Genomic DNA, 17,335 nt, shown 5'->3' with positions numbered 1-17,335 from the left:
ATAAGTTTAAACAACCTCTCGATCGATCGATAACTTCCATTGCGACGCGAACAGACGATGGGAACAACGTGGAACGTGATTTCCTCGATAATTACGTGAACAAAAAGAAATCTCGAGAAACTGTTTGATCGAGATTACCGTTTGGTTTGCACTCGCGACGAAACCCACGCGAGAGCCTTGCAAGGAGATGCGTCACGTCGCGTTGCATCGCGCCGTGGCATGACACGTACTCGCATTAACCGCGGCTCCCTTTGACAACTACGTCAGCTAGGACGACCCTGAAGAAGCCACGATAAAGCGCATTAATTTATCGCGCGACCCTCGACAGATCTTTTTCAAGGCGCATCGATTCAACCAACGAGATTAGAAGCGGGAGAACGACGCGACATTTTTTGCCAGTAGATACCTGTACCTTGACGATTATTCTCGTGCCCTTGCACTTTGTAATTCGCGGCACGTTTGCTACTGTCGAGTGCGAAACAACAACAATTGCCTACGCGAATCTTCGTAGACAACGATAACGATCGTTATTCCTTTTTTATCTTATTTAATCTATTACTCCCTGATAATGTGACTCGTCGATAATGTGAAAACACCGGGAAAATCGAAAAATATGCACTTGATTGACAAAAGAAAAAACTATGCATACTTCCTCGAAAGGAACCAGAAGCAACAAGAGACAAAAAAGGAGAGAGAAAGAGAGAGAGAGAGAAAAAAAGAAAGAGTGAGTCGGAACTGGACGACGATCTCGCATACGAAATCAATGAGCTAACAGGCTTGCGAGTTAGCAGTTAGTTAATTAAGTCGGCGTTATTGGATCATGGAAGCCAAGCACCCCTCCCCAGCAGCACCCCCTCGACGCAATCGTGACTACCACCCTGCACGAGCGTCGTAGAGCTCGGCTCTTACTCCGGCGTACGAGCATTGCGAACATTGCGAGGGTGGACGCCGCAGGGCCTGCACAACCTGCCAGACGTTTTAATTAGAGGTGAGTTTCATCGCGAGCCAACGCTAAGAGCATCCCTCCCCTGTTACTTGTCCCTTACGAGTAAGTGTTTTGCACCTTCCGTGAAAACCCTTCGTTTCGTCCGTTGCTAGATCTTTACACAGGCAAACTCCTCTCTAGCGCGTCGACTCTCCGAAATCCGATGAAAAGAATCAGCGACGAGCCGTCGAGAAAATTCGTCCGATCGAATAAACCGTGTAAACAGCCAGCCAGTGATCTCGTTCTCGTCAGATTCGCCCTTTCGATCGGTCGCCAAAAAATTCCCGCTTGTTAGTTTAATTACGCGACGATTCTTTCCACGCTTCGTGGATCAATTTGATCTCGATTCGAAAGCGATCGTTCGACGAACGAGTGAAATTTTACGATATATTCCAATTACGTGCACTTATTTCGAGCCCGATCGAACTCAGAAGGAGCCGTATTATCGCGAACGACCTCGAGATCGCGAACTTCGCTGCCGAGACACCGTTATCGTTTTCGGATCGCGAATAATACCGCAATTAACAAGTTTCGCTCGAAGGTCGGAATAGAGAGAGACAAAGAGTTGGTGAAAAGGAGAGGAAGGGAGGAAAAGAGGAAAGACTGAAAGAAGCAGGTCCACGAGAAGAAGGAGGAAGAAGAGGAGGAAGAAGAAGAGAAGAGGAAGAAGAGGAGGAGTAGTAGAAAAAGGAAAGAAGGTGTATATGCGATGTGCTTTACGTTCCACGGTGCGCGTCTCGAAGGTGCCGGAACATGTGTTTCAGGATGTTTTGCCACGAGAAAAAGAGAGAAATCCGTAAATACAAAGAGAACGGGAGAAGACGGAAGGTAGCTGAGCTGCGAGCCCCGTGGAGAACGTTCGTCTCGTAGCGGTGCAGCTACCGTGGAGGTAAATCCAGGCAGGTGTCGTTTCGAACCAACTTCGGTCGAGCAAGAATGACGAAGACGGACACGCGGTAGTTGGACCGACGTATCGGTATTTCTAACGAGAACGAGAAGGAAGATGAAAAAAAGAAAGGACAAGAGGTACATTGTGGTAAGACAAGATCGAAAGAAAGAGACGAGGGAATCGTAAGCGCGAGCCGCGAGCTCGAGGAGAATATAGCGGAAAGTTAAATGTTGCATGAGCTTCGAGGAAGAAGAACAGCGGCGAGATTCTCGGTATCGATTAACCCCCTGACGGAAATAACGTACGACCGGCAACGAACGAGCGATTTTTCGAGCCTGGCTCGATCGCGAGAATAGCGACACCTCCGCCTCGGAATCCCAAAGAGGAGAACGCGTTATCTGCCGAAAGGATCGATCTTCGAGAATCTGTAAAAGGTAGCGGAGAGAAAGAGAGGGAAGCAGAGGGAAGCAGAGGGAAACAAGGAGAGAACGAAGTGCAAGAAGCGGAAGCCTCGTGCCTCATGGGGAAAACACCGCGTCTCGTCTGCCACCGAGATCCGCGTACCTTGACGATCCGTCTGCCTCGTCGATCGGCGAGCTTCGATATCGTCGCGCGTACCGATACGCGACGACGTCGGTACACCAGTTTTTCCGCAAAGTACGAGAGGCGGCGTGATAGCCGACGAAACGGGAATCGATCGCCGAATCAAGAGAACGACGATTTGCGTTTACTAGTTTTTCCGATTAACGAGGTGAGACGCGTCGTGTTTAAAGGTACGATGATTCTGCGGAGAAACAGAAAAGTGAGAGAACAAGCCACTTGTCACCAGTTTACCGTACTTTCCGGCGAAAGGAGTGTCGAACCCTTTTCAACCGGTCCGAACCGGTCGGCTGCCGATCGTTTTCGGCTTCTACGCCTCTTTTTCTTCCTCTTCTTCTTCTTCTTCCACCGCCACTACTGGCGTTGCTGCTTCTTCCCAGGGATTCGCGGTGCTAACATTCCGGCGCTATAGCAGGAGACCTTCCTCGGCCAACGGATATCGACTTTCCCACACGGTTCTTTTCGGGGAGTTTGCGTTCGAAACTTCGAACCCGCCCAACTTTCGTTTCGCTTCGCTTAGTCTTATCGGCAGCGAAGGAAGATGAGCACGGGAATAGAAGAAATAGGTCGGACGACGATAGAAGCGACGAAGATAACGAAAGTGACCGAGGTGACCGAGAAGACGGAGATGACGGGCGAAGGAGATGGTCGTCGATCGAGAATGACCGATTTTCGATTCGACCGGAGGATCGTGTAGGTCCGCGAAACTTTCCCACAACGATCGTTTCGTCGCCCCCACGCTCGTTCCCTTTTAAAGAGCGCGAGCCCTGCACAGGTTCGCCTCGGAAGAAGAAAAGAGAGAGGACGTGACTCGCGGACCAGCGCGAGAACGAAGACGAAGAGAAAGAACCGATGGACCGAGTGGCACGGAAAGCTTTTTCTGAAATCACAGGACCCGTCCTTACCTCGCTACCCTTCTTCCTTTCTTCTCGTTCGTCTTCTCGCGACGCGCAGTCGGGCATCAATAATTTAACGCCCTGTCGTACCGATAAACCTGCACCGCTCGACGACCAACAACGAGGAAAAGGAAGAAGCAGAAGGGGAAGGAGCGAAGGTGCGCGGCGCTCGTTCGCGAGAGACCACTGAGAAAACTGAGAGGAAGCGAAGGAGCAGCGTCGTATCGCATACGAGCAGAACAGAACAGAACAGAACCATCGTGTGGACATCGTGGATCAACCCGAGTTTCTTACGTCCGTTCGTTCACATATAGTCAGTGACGCGTCGCCCTCTCGCTCCATACCTCTCTCATCTTCTCTCTCTCCCTTACCCTTTCTCCCTTTCCCTTTCCCTCTTCGATTACAAGCGGCAAGAAGCGGCAAGAAGCAGCATTACACGAGACACGCCGCGCCGACAAATCGACGGATTATGCTGGACGAGCGCCGACCCACCGGGAATAAATGAATTGGCTAACGACGCGAATCCTCTCGTTACTCACTCCCCCCTCCCATACCATCCCACACCTCTCTCTCCTCCCTCTCCTCTCCTATTTTCTCACTCTTCTCTTCCATTTTCGCTTTTCCTTCGCGTTTTCTCGCGGATCAACGTCTCGAGATTCACGCGATTTCGCGGAATCGTCATCGCCGATCAGACCGAGAGAAAGCCCACGCCTCCGACCGAACGAATCGCGGAAACTTAAACGCATTAGTACAGAACGAGTAACCTGCATTCACCAGAGGCAAACTGTCGCCAAACGCGACTTATTACCTTGGCAACTCCGCTAATGAATTCGACGAGGGGATTACGTAACTTAGACTAATGATCCAATAACGAAGAGATTCCCGCTGGCAGTTTCGTGCCAACGAAGCTTATCAACTGCCCACACGCAATAATGGCTATACATAGAGAAAAGCAAAGGTCCATAGAGTCGACCAAAGTAGAACCGCATCGATCGTGTCTTTGGTAAGGCAACTAAGCGAGCCAACCGTAACCCTTACGCAATCCGTAGGATCCGATAAATGGGATGTGCATTGCCGTACAGCAGTTTCCGCAGCCCTACAAGTACCAGATGAGGTCCGGACGGCGAAAAAGAAGACGTAACTGACGTTTGACAATTAATTCGGCTTTTCGTATAAAAAAAATTCTACCGCGTTACCGCGTTATCGCGTTATCGCGAATCAACGATGTCAAAGTATCGACGGTGTCTGAAAAATTGTGAAACGTCGTCGTACGATCTATGATCATAGCTGGAAGAGTGAAAGCCACAGAAAACCCGCAAGTTCTACCGTATACTGGCTGGCCCCGACTACATCGCGATTACCCGGCGAACGACGAATCGGTACAACTGTAACACGGCTCGTTGGTTATCGCAAGATATTCAGAACTCGAAAAGAGAATGTTCTATATTCGGCATTACACGGTAGACAGGAGATGGAGGAGAACCGCGATGATTTCCGATCCAGAACCGAACGCGATATCTTTCGAATTCCTGACGCAGCTTTAGCCTTCCCTCGTAGAAGCATTCAGGAAGCAAGCTACTAATTAGCGATTACCACTCGTTCACGCGGCACTCGAGAAAGAATATAATTAGCACTCACCTTTGTGCCGATGCGCCATGAAACCCTCGACCGGCCGAACCTGGCCTCTCGTAAAAAATCCGTAGAGCGTTCTCTTCGAAGAGTCATTCTCGACCATCTCGTCGTTCGAACAGATAGAAAGAGGCACCGGTCCCGCTTTCCCGTGAGTGTGAAGAGGTACGCGACGATCTCTTCCTATGCCGCTGCATCGACGCGAGCACTCTATCCTGGAAACGAGAACAAAATTAATGAACTTTTTGTCGTGCGGTTTCCATGGAATGCACCGAGCAGAGGTTTTTCCTCTATGCAACTCGATCGGAACCGTTTAAATTTTATTTCTTCCGTTCTTTTTCCTCTTGTTTGCCATCCACGATAGAATCATTTCCGATTCTTCTTGATACGTTTCGATCGCGCAATCGTTCGTTCCACCGCTCAAAGCCACAACTTTTTCTCCTTCTGTTTTCATCTCGCGTTTAACAGAATATCGAACGAGCAATCGTTTTGTTTTCCCGATGTTTCAGACAGCGACGAGAAACGACCGAAAATGAGCGAGTACGGATACGAGAGGAGAGGTGGCAAGGAACAGCACAGACGAGGGGGTGGCAGAGGTGAGCACGAAGACGATCTCGACGATCGAGGAAGAAACACCCTGCAGCGTTTCGATAGCATACAGGATCCCGGAAAACGTTATCTGCTCAGAGAGTGCATAGGTTCTGGCGTGTGCGGCGATGTTTACGAAGCGATCGATCAACAAGCCGGTACAGTTTCGACAATTGGTTTTTACAACTGTCAGTTTCACGATACGTTTTCTTCGACACGCCTTGTATTCTTACAGGAAACAAGAGAGTCGCCGTGAAGGTGCAGAAACTCACTCCTGAGTCACAATCCTTGATCATCGAGGAATACAAGATTCTTCGTGACTTTGCGTCTCATCCTAATCTGCCAGACTTTTATGGGATTTATCGCAGAAGATCTGGCAAGAAGACGGAGTACGATCAAATATGGTTCGTCATGGAGGTAAGGTTTGCCCGAGGGTTCGTCTCGAAGTTACGGCATTATCGCATACGACGTAAGTGTTATTTGCCTGAAACGTTTATATCGCGTTTGAACATCGATCCCAAGATATACCCCGTAACGCCACTCCTCTAACATCGTAATTCTTCGGAGAAAAAAAGAAAAGTTTGGAGACCGCGAACAGACACGGCATGAGAGGAGCGAGGGTGGGGTTCGGGTGGACGAGGCCGAAGGGGTGGGTGAGGAGAAAGAAGGAAAGAAATAAAGAAAAAAGACGGATGGCAACGGCGATGGAAGAGTTGCTGTACGTACCCATGCCAGGACCCGGAGGCAATTTCAAGCATTTGAGACGGTCGAATACACGGATAATTTACGACACGCGCGGCCATTAAACAATCATTAAACTCGTTCGTGTACGCAGGTGAGCCCTGGCACGTCGCGGCCCTAATTTACGGGTGGACCTCCTCGGTGCGCCCGAAATATTATTACTTATCTCAAGCAAAACGTCGATATTCGATTTAACGTATACGCGTGCACGTTCAACCTTTCTGCTGCTCTCTAAATATCAATGACGTTCCGTTTTTCTTCCTTTGACGCACCAGCCTCGACACGATGTCGCTACGTTTTATAATTTAAAATTTACCAATGTGTTTCTATTTGAAAACGAATTTCACGATAGCACGATAAGTTGCTCGTTATCGAGGATTATACAGTCACGAGATAGTGTACGGGCGAAGATGGAGAACACGGGTAAAGAAACAGGTGTACAATAGGTGGCTTGACACGGGTAACAAAGAAAATAACGACGGTTTTGCAAGTCAATCGATCCCGGTAAAAAGCCCGGTAAACGTTCGCGAAGGCAAGACCAGACCGGGAGAGCGGCAGGCAAGGAACAAGCTGGAAAAGAGGAACGACACGCAACGACAATGTAGCTAAGATTTATCGCCGATGGTATTTCATATCGTATCACGGGCAGGTTTTACGGTTGCCAGTAGACCAAGTTTTCGTGCAGCGCTCGATGCGCTTTCGCCCGAAAGAATGCATCGACCGTGTGCATCGCGTGCTTGTTCAGTCCGCTTAAAGCTCGTACTGTACGACTAAGAGCTTCCCCATCCAGATTCACAGACACGAAACCGAACGATGACGAATTTGCCAGAATACGAATAAAATTCTTGATTTCTGAAACTGCGCTGGTCTCGCGTTAGAAATAGAAACAAGAACCGTTAACGTCGAATCTTAGATATCGAGATCGCAGGCAATTACGTGAAATCACTAGGAAAATTAAGCTTCTCCTCGAATACTCGATTTAAATTGCTTCCTCAATTTCGCGGCTAAAGCCAAGCTATCAACGCGACGTACGAAGTGGCGACTCAAATCGAAGATTGCTTTCTTAAGCCGTGATTACGATATAATTTTAAGAATCGGCACATCAGAGTGGCTCTCTCTTACCTATCTTAATATACGCAAACATCATGCTCCTATAGCCCGCGAGTTTTACCTTCTATTGTCTGTTTAATATTCTTTGTACGATTTGTAGCTCTGCGAGGGTGGCACTGTGATGGATCTCGTGCACGGTCTTCTAGCTATGGACAAGAAAATGCGCGAAGAACACATAGGCTTTATCTTGAAGGAGGTGATTCAGGTAAATTTCGCAAAGCTGATAGAGCGAAATGAAGCTTGACGAAGCGCTGGAAATACTGCAATTTCTTCGTATTAGATATTATTTCGCGATACCCCTTACGGACTTTTCGCTTTAATTTGGAACGAACAGCATTTTTGTAATGCGTACGAAACCGAAAGCAACAGAGAACAGGATAACCAAAGCAGGTTATCTTTGGCATATTTCGAGTATACCCAGTGTCATTGCAACCAGGCAGGCATAGGCGTTGCAAGTAGAAGAATCATTTTTGAGGTTATTCAAGTCGAATTGAAGAAGGTAAAGGAAACGAAGAGGAGAAGGAGAAGGAGAAGAAAGAATAAAAATGACGTCGGAAAGCGGACAAAGGAAGAGGGAATGAGGTAGTTGGTTCCGTAACGCGATCCGAATGTCTTGCGTGGCGTCGACGAAAGGAGCTGGTCTCGCGCGACGGGGTAACTCGCGACGGCATTCACCGAGTACGTATTCGCTTTTGCGTACGCGCAAAACCAGGGAGCACGAGAAAGATCGCGAAAGACGCGCGTCAATGGACCGCATTCTACGGCGTATAAATTACAAATAAGACAGGCGAGATAGCTCGCTAATTAACCTGCTCGCAAATGAAAGGCTGCCCGCTCGTTCGCCCTTCTCCGCGCTGTTCGCACAGCGATCTCTCCGGTTGCATCCAGCGGAGATCAAGAGCGCAAAGACTTCCGTCCCATTCTCCTCTGACGCCGGTACTCGCGTTTCTCTGTCCCAGGAGAAGGCTCGCGCGCGCGCGTTATAGTCAAGGACAGAGTTGGAGATCTCGCGCGCGGCTAAGGATGCATAGGACCTTACACTCGCGGTAGAAACGTAAGAACGAAAAGGATCAACCAAGGAATAACCAAGAATCGCGACACGGGCGAATTGCGAACGTTTCCCGCCTCGAGGTCTATAATTTTACTAGGGAAAGGATTCGCTCGGTCACAATGGGATAATGTTCCATAATTCCGTTCTCTTTCCTCCTGGAATATAATTTACCTTAATATCGTACGAGACGTTTCTCCGACTCGGTATCCTCTGCGAGCGTCGCGGTCCGCGAAACAACTACGGAAACCGAAAGAACACCAAGGAAACATTTAGAAGAAAAAAAAGTGCTGGACACCGGAATGAACAGGTGTCATTTACGCGTCAAACGCTGCAACCTGATCGGCGCCGAGGGTAAAACGCGCGTTTCCGTTTCGAATCGTGCGTCGTTTCCTTTCCGTTCGGTATACCCGAGACGTGCTCGTGACATGGTTCGCGGCTCGGTATCCCTGCAAAAACATCGGTACCGCGTAAAATCGATGGGTTCTGCTAATTATCTTCGCCGTGAGAACTTCATGAACCTGATTCCTCAAACCTCAACGAATTCGCGCGCGAATACTTCCTACCTTGGATGCTATTTCTCTATATATTTGTGCTACGCTTACGGACCCATCGACCAATCAACTTTTCATACACGCTGCCAAGAAAAGATAGGATCGATGAAACTGTCAAGTAGCATGAAAGGCTAAGCATTCGATGCGCATTACCGTCGCGGAGTCGTCAGTTCGCCGTGTTACGCGTTCGATCGTCTCTAATTTCTCGTACGTTACACGACAGAAGATATTTTACCTCTTTACCGTGTATCGTCTTCGACCCGATTGATTTCCGATCGAATGAAATTATCGGACATCGATGCGTTTTCCGCTTGCAGCGACCATATTTACAGAAGCGTTTTTCAACCTATAGCGCACACGTGCGGGATTTCCTACGTGCTTCGTTCTTCTCTTTCTTTGTCTCTCTTTGCTCGTCTTACCATCCTTTCTCGTAAAGTGCACGCAACCCCTTCTTCTTCTCTTCGGACGTCGCCTTCTTGTTCGAGTTGGTACGTGTTCCATGGACCCAGTAGCGATTCGTCCACGGTCGCTCGTGCGGTAAATCAGGCCACGTTGACGTTTAATGCCGGCAAATTACACGCGAAATAAATGCCCGCGAAGGTCGAGGAGGTACCGATGTCTACTCTGCCGACGAAATCGCGCTACGGAGTATCGAAAGAAGAAGGAAGTCCAAACCAGAGATATTCGATCGCGCTTCGTCGACTCGTCCTCTTTCAAATCTTAAAGAGACACCCTGCTTCTCAGGCGATGGTTTATCTCAACGAGCACAACGTGATGCACCGTGATATTCGCGGCAGTAATATTTTACTGACCAGAGAAGGAGAAGTGAAGTTGGTCGATTTTGGGCTATCGAAGATGTTCCAAGGTGAAATGGGAAAGAGATATACGTGTATAGGATCACCGAGTTGGATGGCGCCGGAGGTGGCCATGAGCAAAGGCAACAGCTCCGAAGGATATGGTAGCAGAGCCGATGTTTGGGCGGTCGGAATTACAGCGATCGAGTTGGCTGACGGAAAACCACCGTTTCAAGATATGCATCCCACCAGAGCGTTGTTCCAAATAGTTCGAAATCCGCCGCCAAATTTATACAGACCGTCCAACTGGTCGCAAAATTTTAACGACTTTATAGCCGAGTACGTTCTCCAAATACCGCACGAATATTACACTTTTACGTCACTGACGTTCGATTCATTCCAATGTCGTTGCAGATGTCTCGAGAAAAATCCTGAGAACAGACCGTTTATGGCGGAAATAGCCGAACACCCTTTTTTAGCGGATTCATCCGCGAACGATTTTCTGGTAAGGCGGTAAAAAGATTTTCCTGGAACGGTCCGAGTAGAGAAGGTGATAACGACAACGATGTTTCTAGCTAGCGAAAGAGATCAAGATATTAATGACGGACGTCTGTGCGAAAGGCAAACACGTGAGAAGACCGGAAGTAATAGTTCGAAAGGGTTTCCTGAAGGTAACGTTTCGAGCAAACGTGACGCGGTATTGTCACTAGATATACTTTTCTTTTATCTCTCCTCCAGACTCATCAAACAGACCCTCTAGAACCTATGTTCATGGAAGATCTAGCCGCTCTCGAGACGCTCACGGAAGATACGATTTTGGACGAACTACACGAGAGATTGCGGCAAGGTTACTACCACAGCTTTATTGGCGATATCCTTTTGATTTTAAATCCGAACGAGCAACAGGATATTTACGGGTCCGATGTAAGAATCGTGCATCGATCTAACCCGTCAAACGAAATCGCACTAATTATCGACTCTTCCCTTGATTCCAGTATCACACAAAATACCAATTCAAGTCGCGATCGGATAACGCGCCTCACATATACTCTGTAGCCGACAGCGCCTATCAAGACGTGCTGCACAACGAAGAGGCTCAACATATTTTACTAGCCGGCGAGAGCAATTCGGGAAAAACGACCAACCTGATGCACCTTGTTCGACATCTCATGTATCTAGGAAAAGTAAGCGATTATCGGCTGAATCACGTAAACCGAACAAGCTGTTTTTCGACCTGATCGTCGTACGTTTGATTGCAGAGCTTGCAAGACATCGGGGCGAGATTAATGCGAGCTATTAAAGTGATTCACGCTTTCAGCAACGCTGCCACGCCTCTAAATCCTAATTCGACCAGGTGCGTGCTGGAACTGGAGACAACATACGGAAGTTCTGGGAAAGCCTCCGGCGCTATATTTTGGTTATATCAGTTAGAGAAGTGGCGAGTTTCTACCCGCGACAGGTTAATATCGTGATCTGCTATTTACGCTAGCGCGCATTAGGTTGTTCCATTACTGGATTCTGTGCAACTAAAACTAGCAATTTACTCGTATGTTAGATTTCGAGATTGCGTTGCAACTTTAGCGGTAGATCTAATCGTACGTTTATCGATTGGTCACGGTAGTCGCGAGATATATCTTCTCGACAGGAATCAATCGAATTTTCACGTGCTGTACTACTTTTACGACGGCCTCGACGCCATAAGCAAGTTGAAACAGTATCATCTACCACCGGGAAGAAGGATGCGATACCTCAGAATAAGCGAGAAGGGAACAGAGAGGAAACGATCGTTCAAAGTTCGAAACGATCCACGCGGGAACGTGGCCAAGTTCGAAGAACTCAAGGAAAATCTGACAATCTTAGAAATGGAAGAGTATTGCGAAACCATCTGGAGGATATTAGCAGCGATTTTAAATCTGGGAGAAATTCGTTTCGTCGAAGGTAACAACGGGGAAGCTGATATGGACAACAACGATGCGGCTAACAGAGGTATGAAATATCAATATTTTATCCGCAAAAGTTTATGTCTAAATGAATTTTCGTATTTTAGTCGCCCAACTTCTTAACCTAGACGAAAAGAAATTTAATTGGGCGTTGCTTAATTATTGCGTGATCGTAAAGGGAAATGCCGTACGTAGAAGGCACAGTTGCGAGGAAGCGAAAGAAGCGAGGGACGTATTGGCCAATACGATCTATCAGCGATTGGTCGATTGGATAACGAATACTATCAATTTCAAGTTTACGGTTACTCGTGCTTTATTGTGAGTTTCAAAACGAAATTAATTAACAAGATGGAATTATCTAAAATATATGCGTACCTTTCAGCGGTGACAAATATGCGATTAACATAATGGACATGTTTGGATTCGAGTGCTTCGCAACCAACCGACTCGAGCAGCTAGTGGTAAACACCATGAACGAACAAATGCAATGTTATTACAACCAAAGGATATTCGCTTGGGAAATGGTAAGGTTTCGTGAAAAATTCTACTCGAATTTCTAGGCGGATAAGATTCTTGTAACGATCTTGGTCCATAGCAAGAACAAGAAGAAGAAGATATACCGATGCAACGTTTGCACTTTTACGACAACAAAGACGCGATAGATCAGTTAATGAGCAGAGACAGAGGTTTATTCAGTATAATCGATAATGCATCGAAAAATATGCTCGATTATCAATATATCATAAACAAAGTCCAGCAACGATCGGACAATATTTATATAAAAGCGGTGAGCTCTCACGAATTTACGGTCGCTCATTACACGGGGAAATTGCTTTACGACGCTAGCGAGATTGCCGAGAAGAATCGCGATTTTCTTCCTCCGGAAATAATCGAAACGTTCAGGCAATCGTCTATCGAAACCGTGAAAGAAATGTTCACGAACAAACTGACGAAAGCTGGGAATTTGACCGTTGTCGTTGACCATCCGAAAATTGCGGAAAAGAAGACGAGCAAAGGCAAATGGGGCGCGCTCATGCAGGAAACATCGAAACCAAGGGTGAGATTGCTTAATATAATTTCAATGTCTGATATTTCGTAAAAATAAAATAAATGTAGAGAAATGTAAAACGAAAAGCGGAAGAGTAAAAGAAAGTGATACGCTATAATCGACGGTCTACCGAAGAAATGGAAAGAATCGAAATGTAAAAATTGTGATCACCTCGCGATTATTATTTTATAAACAGAGGTATAACACCGCATCCCGAGGGCAATACTCCCAGACACGGAAATTGAGAACGTGCGCGGCTACCTTTAAATCCACCAGCCTCGAAATCCTTAAGAACCTTTCGGCAGGTGGCGGAAGTAGTGGTATCCATTTCATCAGGTGCATAAGATCCGATCTCGAAGGGGCGCCTCGTGGTTTTTATCGAGACGTTGTCAGACAACAGATCAGAGCGTTGGCTGTCCTTGACACTGCCAGAGCCAGGCAACGTGGTTACCCACATAGAATATCTTTCCCAGAATTTCTTCGAAGGTAACCTCCTCGAGTATCCACACCACTTTTGTCACATAAAAATAATCCTTCGGTCTTAGGTACCAATTCCTGGCTTTCGATTTCGACGAGAATGTCGAAATTACCAAAGACAATTGTCGATTGCTACTGATCAGATTAAAAATGGAAGGCTGGATAATTGGGAAAACTAAAGTGTTTCTGAAGTATTACAACGAAGAATACCTTTCGAGATTGTACGAGACTCAGGTGAAGAAGATAGTAAAAGTTCAGTGCATGATGAGAGCCTTTTTGGCACGCAAAAGCATGGCGTCGAAGATCACGAAGAGCGTAAAGAAAGAAGTTGGTAGGTAAACTGTTTGTCAGGAGAAGCAAGATCGAGTGCGCGCCGATTCTCCATTCCGCCGCGTTTTTCGCTTTTCGAGAGGCCCGTACTTCTTCCATCCCTGTCGAGAAATTTAACTAGTATTTTTTCAGTGAAGAAAGCGTCTATAAACAAGGACGAATCGGTGGACATGTCGGAAGATCAGGCAGCGTTGATGATTCAAAAAGGTAGGGAGCGGGTGAAGAAAAAGAAGCGAGCGACAAAAGAGATTTGATTTTTGACGAGCCTAATAGTTGCTATTTTCATTCGTGTATTCGATTAATTGGATTCGATTAATAATTTCTCGAGAATTGTATGATCAAGCGATTTCTTATATGAAAAATAGCATACAGGGGGCATGTAGTGAGGAAGGAGACAGCGCCTCTTCTGGGGAAGGGGAAGATGGATCCGGAAACGATGGACATGATGAAATTCTACAGCAGCAAGTGGAGGTCGAAGAGCGTGTTCCAAGTCCTCCTACGTTACCGTGCAGCCCGCTATCAAGACCTCGTGCAGTTCTCGCAACAAGTGAGTGATTTCCATTTCCAGTGTGTGAACAGGATAGATAGCTTTCCGAGTGGTTTCATCGGAAATTTTTTTCACAAACAGGTGCATCTGTTCAATCAAGCGATAGTAGCATCTCTCACGACGACGAATGAACAAATATCCATAGATCGAGTAGATACAAACGTTTCCACGTCCGCGTATTTAGGCCAGTTGAAACCACCCCAAGTGCACAAGTTACCTTTCAACTTTCATCAAGAGTTACCTTTTCCCGATATGACGAGAGGAATGAGAGGTGTTGGGTGAGTCGATTTTACGCTCTTCTCCTACCAATATTGTATGTCGACCCTCACCATTAGATGTCATTCACCATTAATCGCATCGTATGTAGCTGACGCATAATTTTCTATGTTTTGTTCGCGTTTTATTAAGAACCAATCGCCAGGAAATTTACGCAAAAGGCAAGAATTGAAATGTGTTAACACGTTTTTCATGTTTCTTACTTGTTTTTGTCCCACGTGTTCCGCGTTGCACTTTATGTACGCACGCTGTTTTGTCATTATTTTTCGTTCTCCGTTGTGCCGTCTCTATCTCGAGGTAAGAGTCGTTTAAGAACTCTTCGGAGACTTGTGGCGTCAACTGAGAAATACGTTCTCGCAGATCCGCGTCGTCATCGGCGTCTGACGATGAGCACGAAGCCTGGGACGCGCCATTACGGAGACAAACAATGCCGTGGGCCAACAGGAAGAGTCGTACCAGAGGTGCCTATCACATTTTGTTTCGCTCAGTCGAGATGCATCGATACCGATACTCGCTTCTACACTTTTATCAACGCGAAAACGAAACTCTTTTTCATATCTTTTTCGTACATTTCAAATATCATTCTTCTTTCTTTTGCCCGATCCGAGTTCGTCGAGTACATATACAGGGTGCGCCGAATACGCTTTTCCCGAATAGTAATCTACTCCTTAAATTCAAACAAACGATAACGATTCCGATTCCGTGTCACTCTGTATATGTAGCTCGGCCGACTCAGCGTGTTTTCATCAAATTCCCTTTCTCTTTCAGTCGTAATTACGATCAATTCAGCCAATTAATCGCATAATTAGTAACTAATTTCGAATCGTCGATAGCGATCAATTGTCACGCAAGATTATTTCGTTTAAAAGATTCGTGTTGGGCGTCAAAAAAAGAGTACAAAAGAACACGAAAAAGATCTCGATTACCTGAGGCGAGTGACGACTCTTTTTCTCGGAGAGAACTCACTCCCCATCGGATTGCTCTGCATTTTTCAGACGTCGAGGTTCAAACAACGAACTCGCCACAGCGAGTGGCGCATTCGGGCACCGAGGGACAGAGTCTGATCGACACTCCGTTTTCCAGAGACCCGAATATCTCGGTCCGATGTCCACCCGAAGAGTCGTCCCAGAACAGAATGGGTAACTCTGGATTTCAACATCATTCGAGCAATCGTAGTCCTGTACCTTCTGCTAACGCTCATAATCCTCGCTCAGTAAGTTTCGTTATCGACTTATTATATTTGCCGCTGTCACATTTCCTGGCCATCTCCCTTTTCAGAATTACGATAGTACCGGATCGATACGCTCTAGAAAACACGCACCGCCTCCACCTGTTCCGTTCAATCAATCGCAACCACCCTTGACGCGCAGCGCCGACAATTATAGCTCGGATATTCGAAGTAAAAGCAACGTAGATACCGGTAGCCACGATTGGGAATACGAGGATAAAACTAACAGGAGTAGCGGCAATGCCAATCGGTTCGTTCACGCTAAGTTAAGACGAACTATTGTTATCAGACGATCTTGAGAAAAATTTCTTTTCGTTTTCGTTTCAGTATCAATCCGATTCAGGAACTACAGATGATCGGTCGTAAAAGTAACACTGACGGTAACGAAGACAGCGACGAACCACCGTTCAACTTTCAGGTGAGACAAGGAAAACAATTACACAGACGCGTACGTAAGTGTTCCATCTAATCGTCGACGTTTGTTCGAACAGGCGATGTTGAGAAAAACGAGCCATCATCGAGCGTCGATGAAGCGTACACCCGTTTACGACAGCTACTCTCATTCTCCGTCACCACTGCCAGGTTCAGGATATCGTGGGAATCGCGAAAACGAGTCACACGTTGTATACAGAAGCGGAGGTAGTCGCAGAGATTCTCCCGAATGGAGTCCCAATGAAATGGTCAGAATGTCTGAAAAATATGCGAAGGAAGGAGCCTGGGGAGAAGATCGGACGGGTACCGGGGGTCGAAGCAACGTGGTCTCGGAAAGTGTCACCGAAGAAATTGCACCGGGAATCGTTATCGAAGGTTACGTGGCCGAATTGTAAAATTCGAGCCAACGACGAAAACTCCTTATGTATCGAACCACGATAAAAACTGGACTAGTTGGAATTGCTAATACCGCGAGAAAAAAAGAGAAGCCTGCAAGGTACCTGTAGCTGTCCCGATGGAAACAAATGCACGACTCGTATGATTTGAAAGAACGATACCCAATCCACTAACGTTGCTGACTCGGAGAGAAATTTTTTTATCCACAAATATGTACATACGTATATTTTTTTAATACTTTTCTTCCTTTGTCTTTTAAATGGAAACAAGTTACCGCAACGATTCGACGATAAACTTCTTTTGTAACTTTCATTCGCGCCCCGAGCGACCATCGCCACTTTTGTCCAATGTACGATAATTTTCATCGAATGGTTCGTTTTTTCTATCTGCCTGTCTTCTCCAACAGTTAGCAATGCTCCTTACCAATGTGCGATATATGACCATTATTTTTTTATTGGCCTCGACAAATATACACACACACACACGCGCGCGCGCATACACTCTTGTTCAACCGTTAGCGGGTGTTTGCATTATTACAAAACGAAAGAAATAATAATAATAAGAGGAAATCATTTTTAAAAAAAAGTTACAACAATGTACAAGAATATCATACAATGAACAGGATGCCAAAGGTACTTAAGGGTTTATGTTTAAATTCGCTTTCATACGCTTCATGGCACGCAATGATACTCATTCGCGAAAGCATCGAATTATTATCAACAAAGTGCACCTTGCACGACCGGTTCTATTGCATAGCACGAAACTCCTGTCACTTTTACGAAGTACATATATAGTATTTATAAAAATGTCAACTGACTGATGCACGA

General features: G+C 46.4%; 2 protein-coding genes across 7 annotated transcripts in view; one reads left to right on the top strand and one right to left on the bottom strand.

Moving 5' to 3' along the window:
• LOC100647833 (protein Wnt-6) overlaps positions 1-5,194 on the bottom strand; it is a 54,202-nt gene extending 49,008 nt beyond the window's left edge. The window contains exon 1 of the mRNA XM_012309349.3: positions 5,009-5,194. Within this exon, the coding sequence (XP_012164739.1) occupies positions 5,009-5,095 (87 nt within the window). The 5' untranslated portion in view covers positions 5,096-5,194. The remainder of the gene's footprint in view (positions 1-5,008) is intronic.
• LOC100647528 (neither inactivation nor afterpotential protein C) lies at positions 846-17,077 on the top strand. Of its 6 annotated transcripts, XM_003393094.4 has the most exons (24): positions 866-988; positions 5,509-5,745; positions 5,823-6,004; positions 7,539-7,643; positions 9,785-10,173; positions 10,249-10,339; positions 10,410-10,505; positions 10,573-10,758; positions 10,830-11,018; positions 11,094-11,293; positions 11,480-11,820; positions 11,882-12,092; positions 12,157-12,298; positions 12,370-12,831; positions 13,019-13,308; positions 13,368-13,630; positions 13,762-13,836; positions 13,995-14,176; positions 14,258-14,454; positions 14,813-14,913; positions 15,448-15,665; positions 15,731-15,930; positions 16,008-16,098; positions 16,172-17,077. In XM_003393094.4, exons 2-24 carry the CDS (start codon positions 5,532-5,534, stop codon positions 16,505-16,507), a joined length of 4,761 nt encoding a protein of 1,586 aa, XP_003393142.2. In that variant the 5' UTR covers positions 866-988; positions 5,509-5,531; the 3' UTR covers positions 16,508-17,077. The 6 variants fall into 6 exon arrangements, 4 of the variants coding, with proteins under 4 accessions (XP_020723982.2, XP_003393142.2, XP_048261155.1 ...); XR_007223843.1 differs by lacking the exon at positions 16,172-17,077 and having other exon boundaries at positions 846-988; positions 15,536-15,665; positions 16,008-16,099; XM_048405198.1 differs by lacking the exon at positions 13,762-13,836.
• Positions 17,078-17,335: the final 258 nt, after the last annotated feature.

Source organism: Bombus terrestris, chromosome 1, assembly GCF_910591885.1.
Source record: "Bombus terrestris chromosome 1, iyBomTerr1.2, whole genome shotgun sequence".
NCBI classification, from domain to species: Eukaryota; Metazoa; Arthropoda; class Insecta; order Hymenoptera; family Apidae; genus Bombus; species Bombus terrestris.
The sequence above is the reverse complement of the archived record's forward strand: the minus strand, read 5'-3'. Positions and strand labels throughout refer to the sequence as shown.

Excerpts from the sequence above, each read along its gene's own strand:
- LOC100647528 (XM_003393094.4), top strand. The coding sequence starts at position 5,532 with ATGAGCGAGTACGGATACGAGAGGAGAGGTGGCAAGGAACAGCACAGA. Across the intron at positions 10,506-10,572 it reads TTCGAAAGGGTTTCCTGAAG|ACTCATCAAACAGACCCTCT; the intron begins GTAACGTTTCGA and ends TCTCTCCTCCAG. Across the intron at positions 15,931-16,007 it reads AGTAGCGGCAATGCCAATCG|TATCAATCCGATTCAGGAAC; the intron begins GTTCGTTCACGC and ends TTTTCGTTTCAG.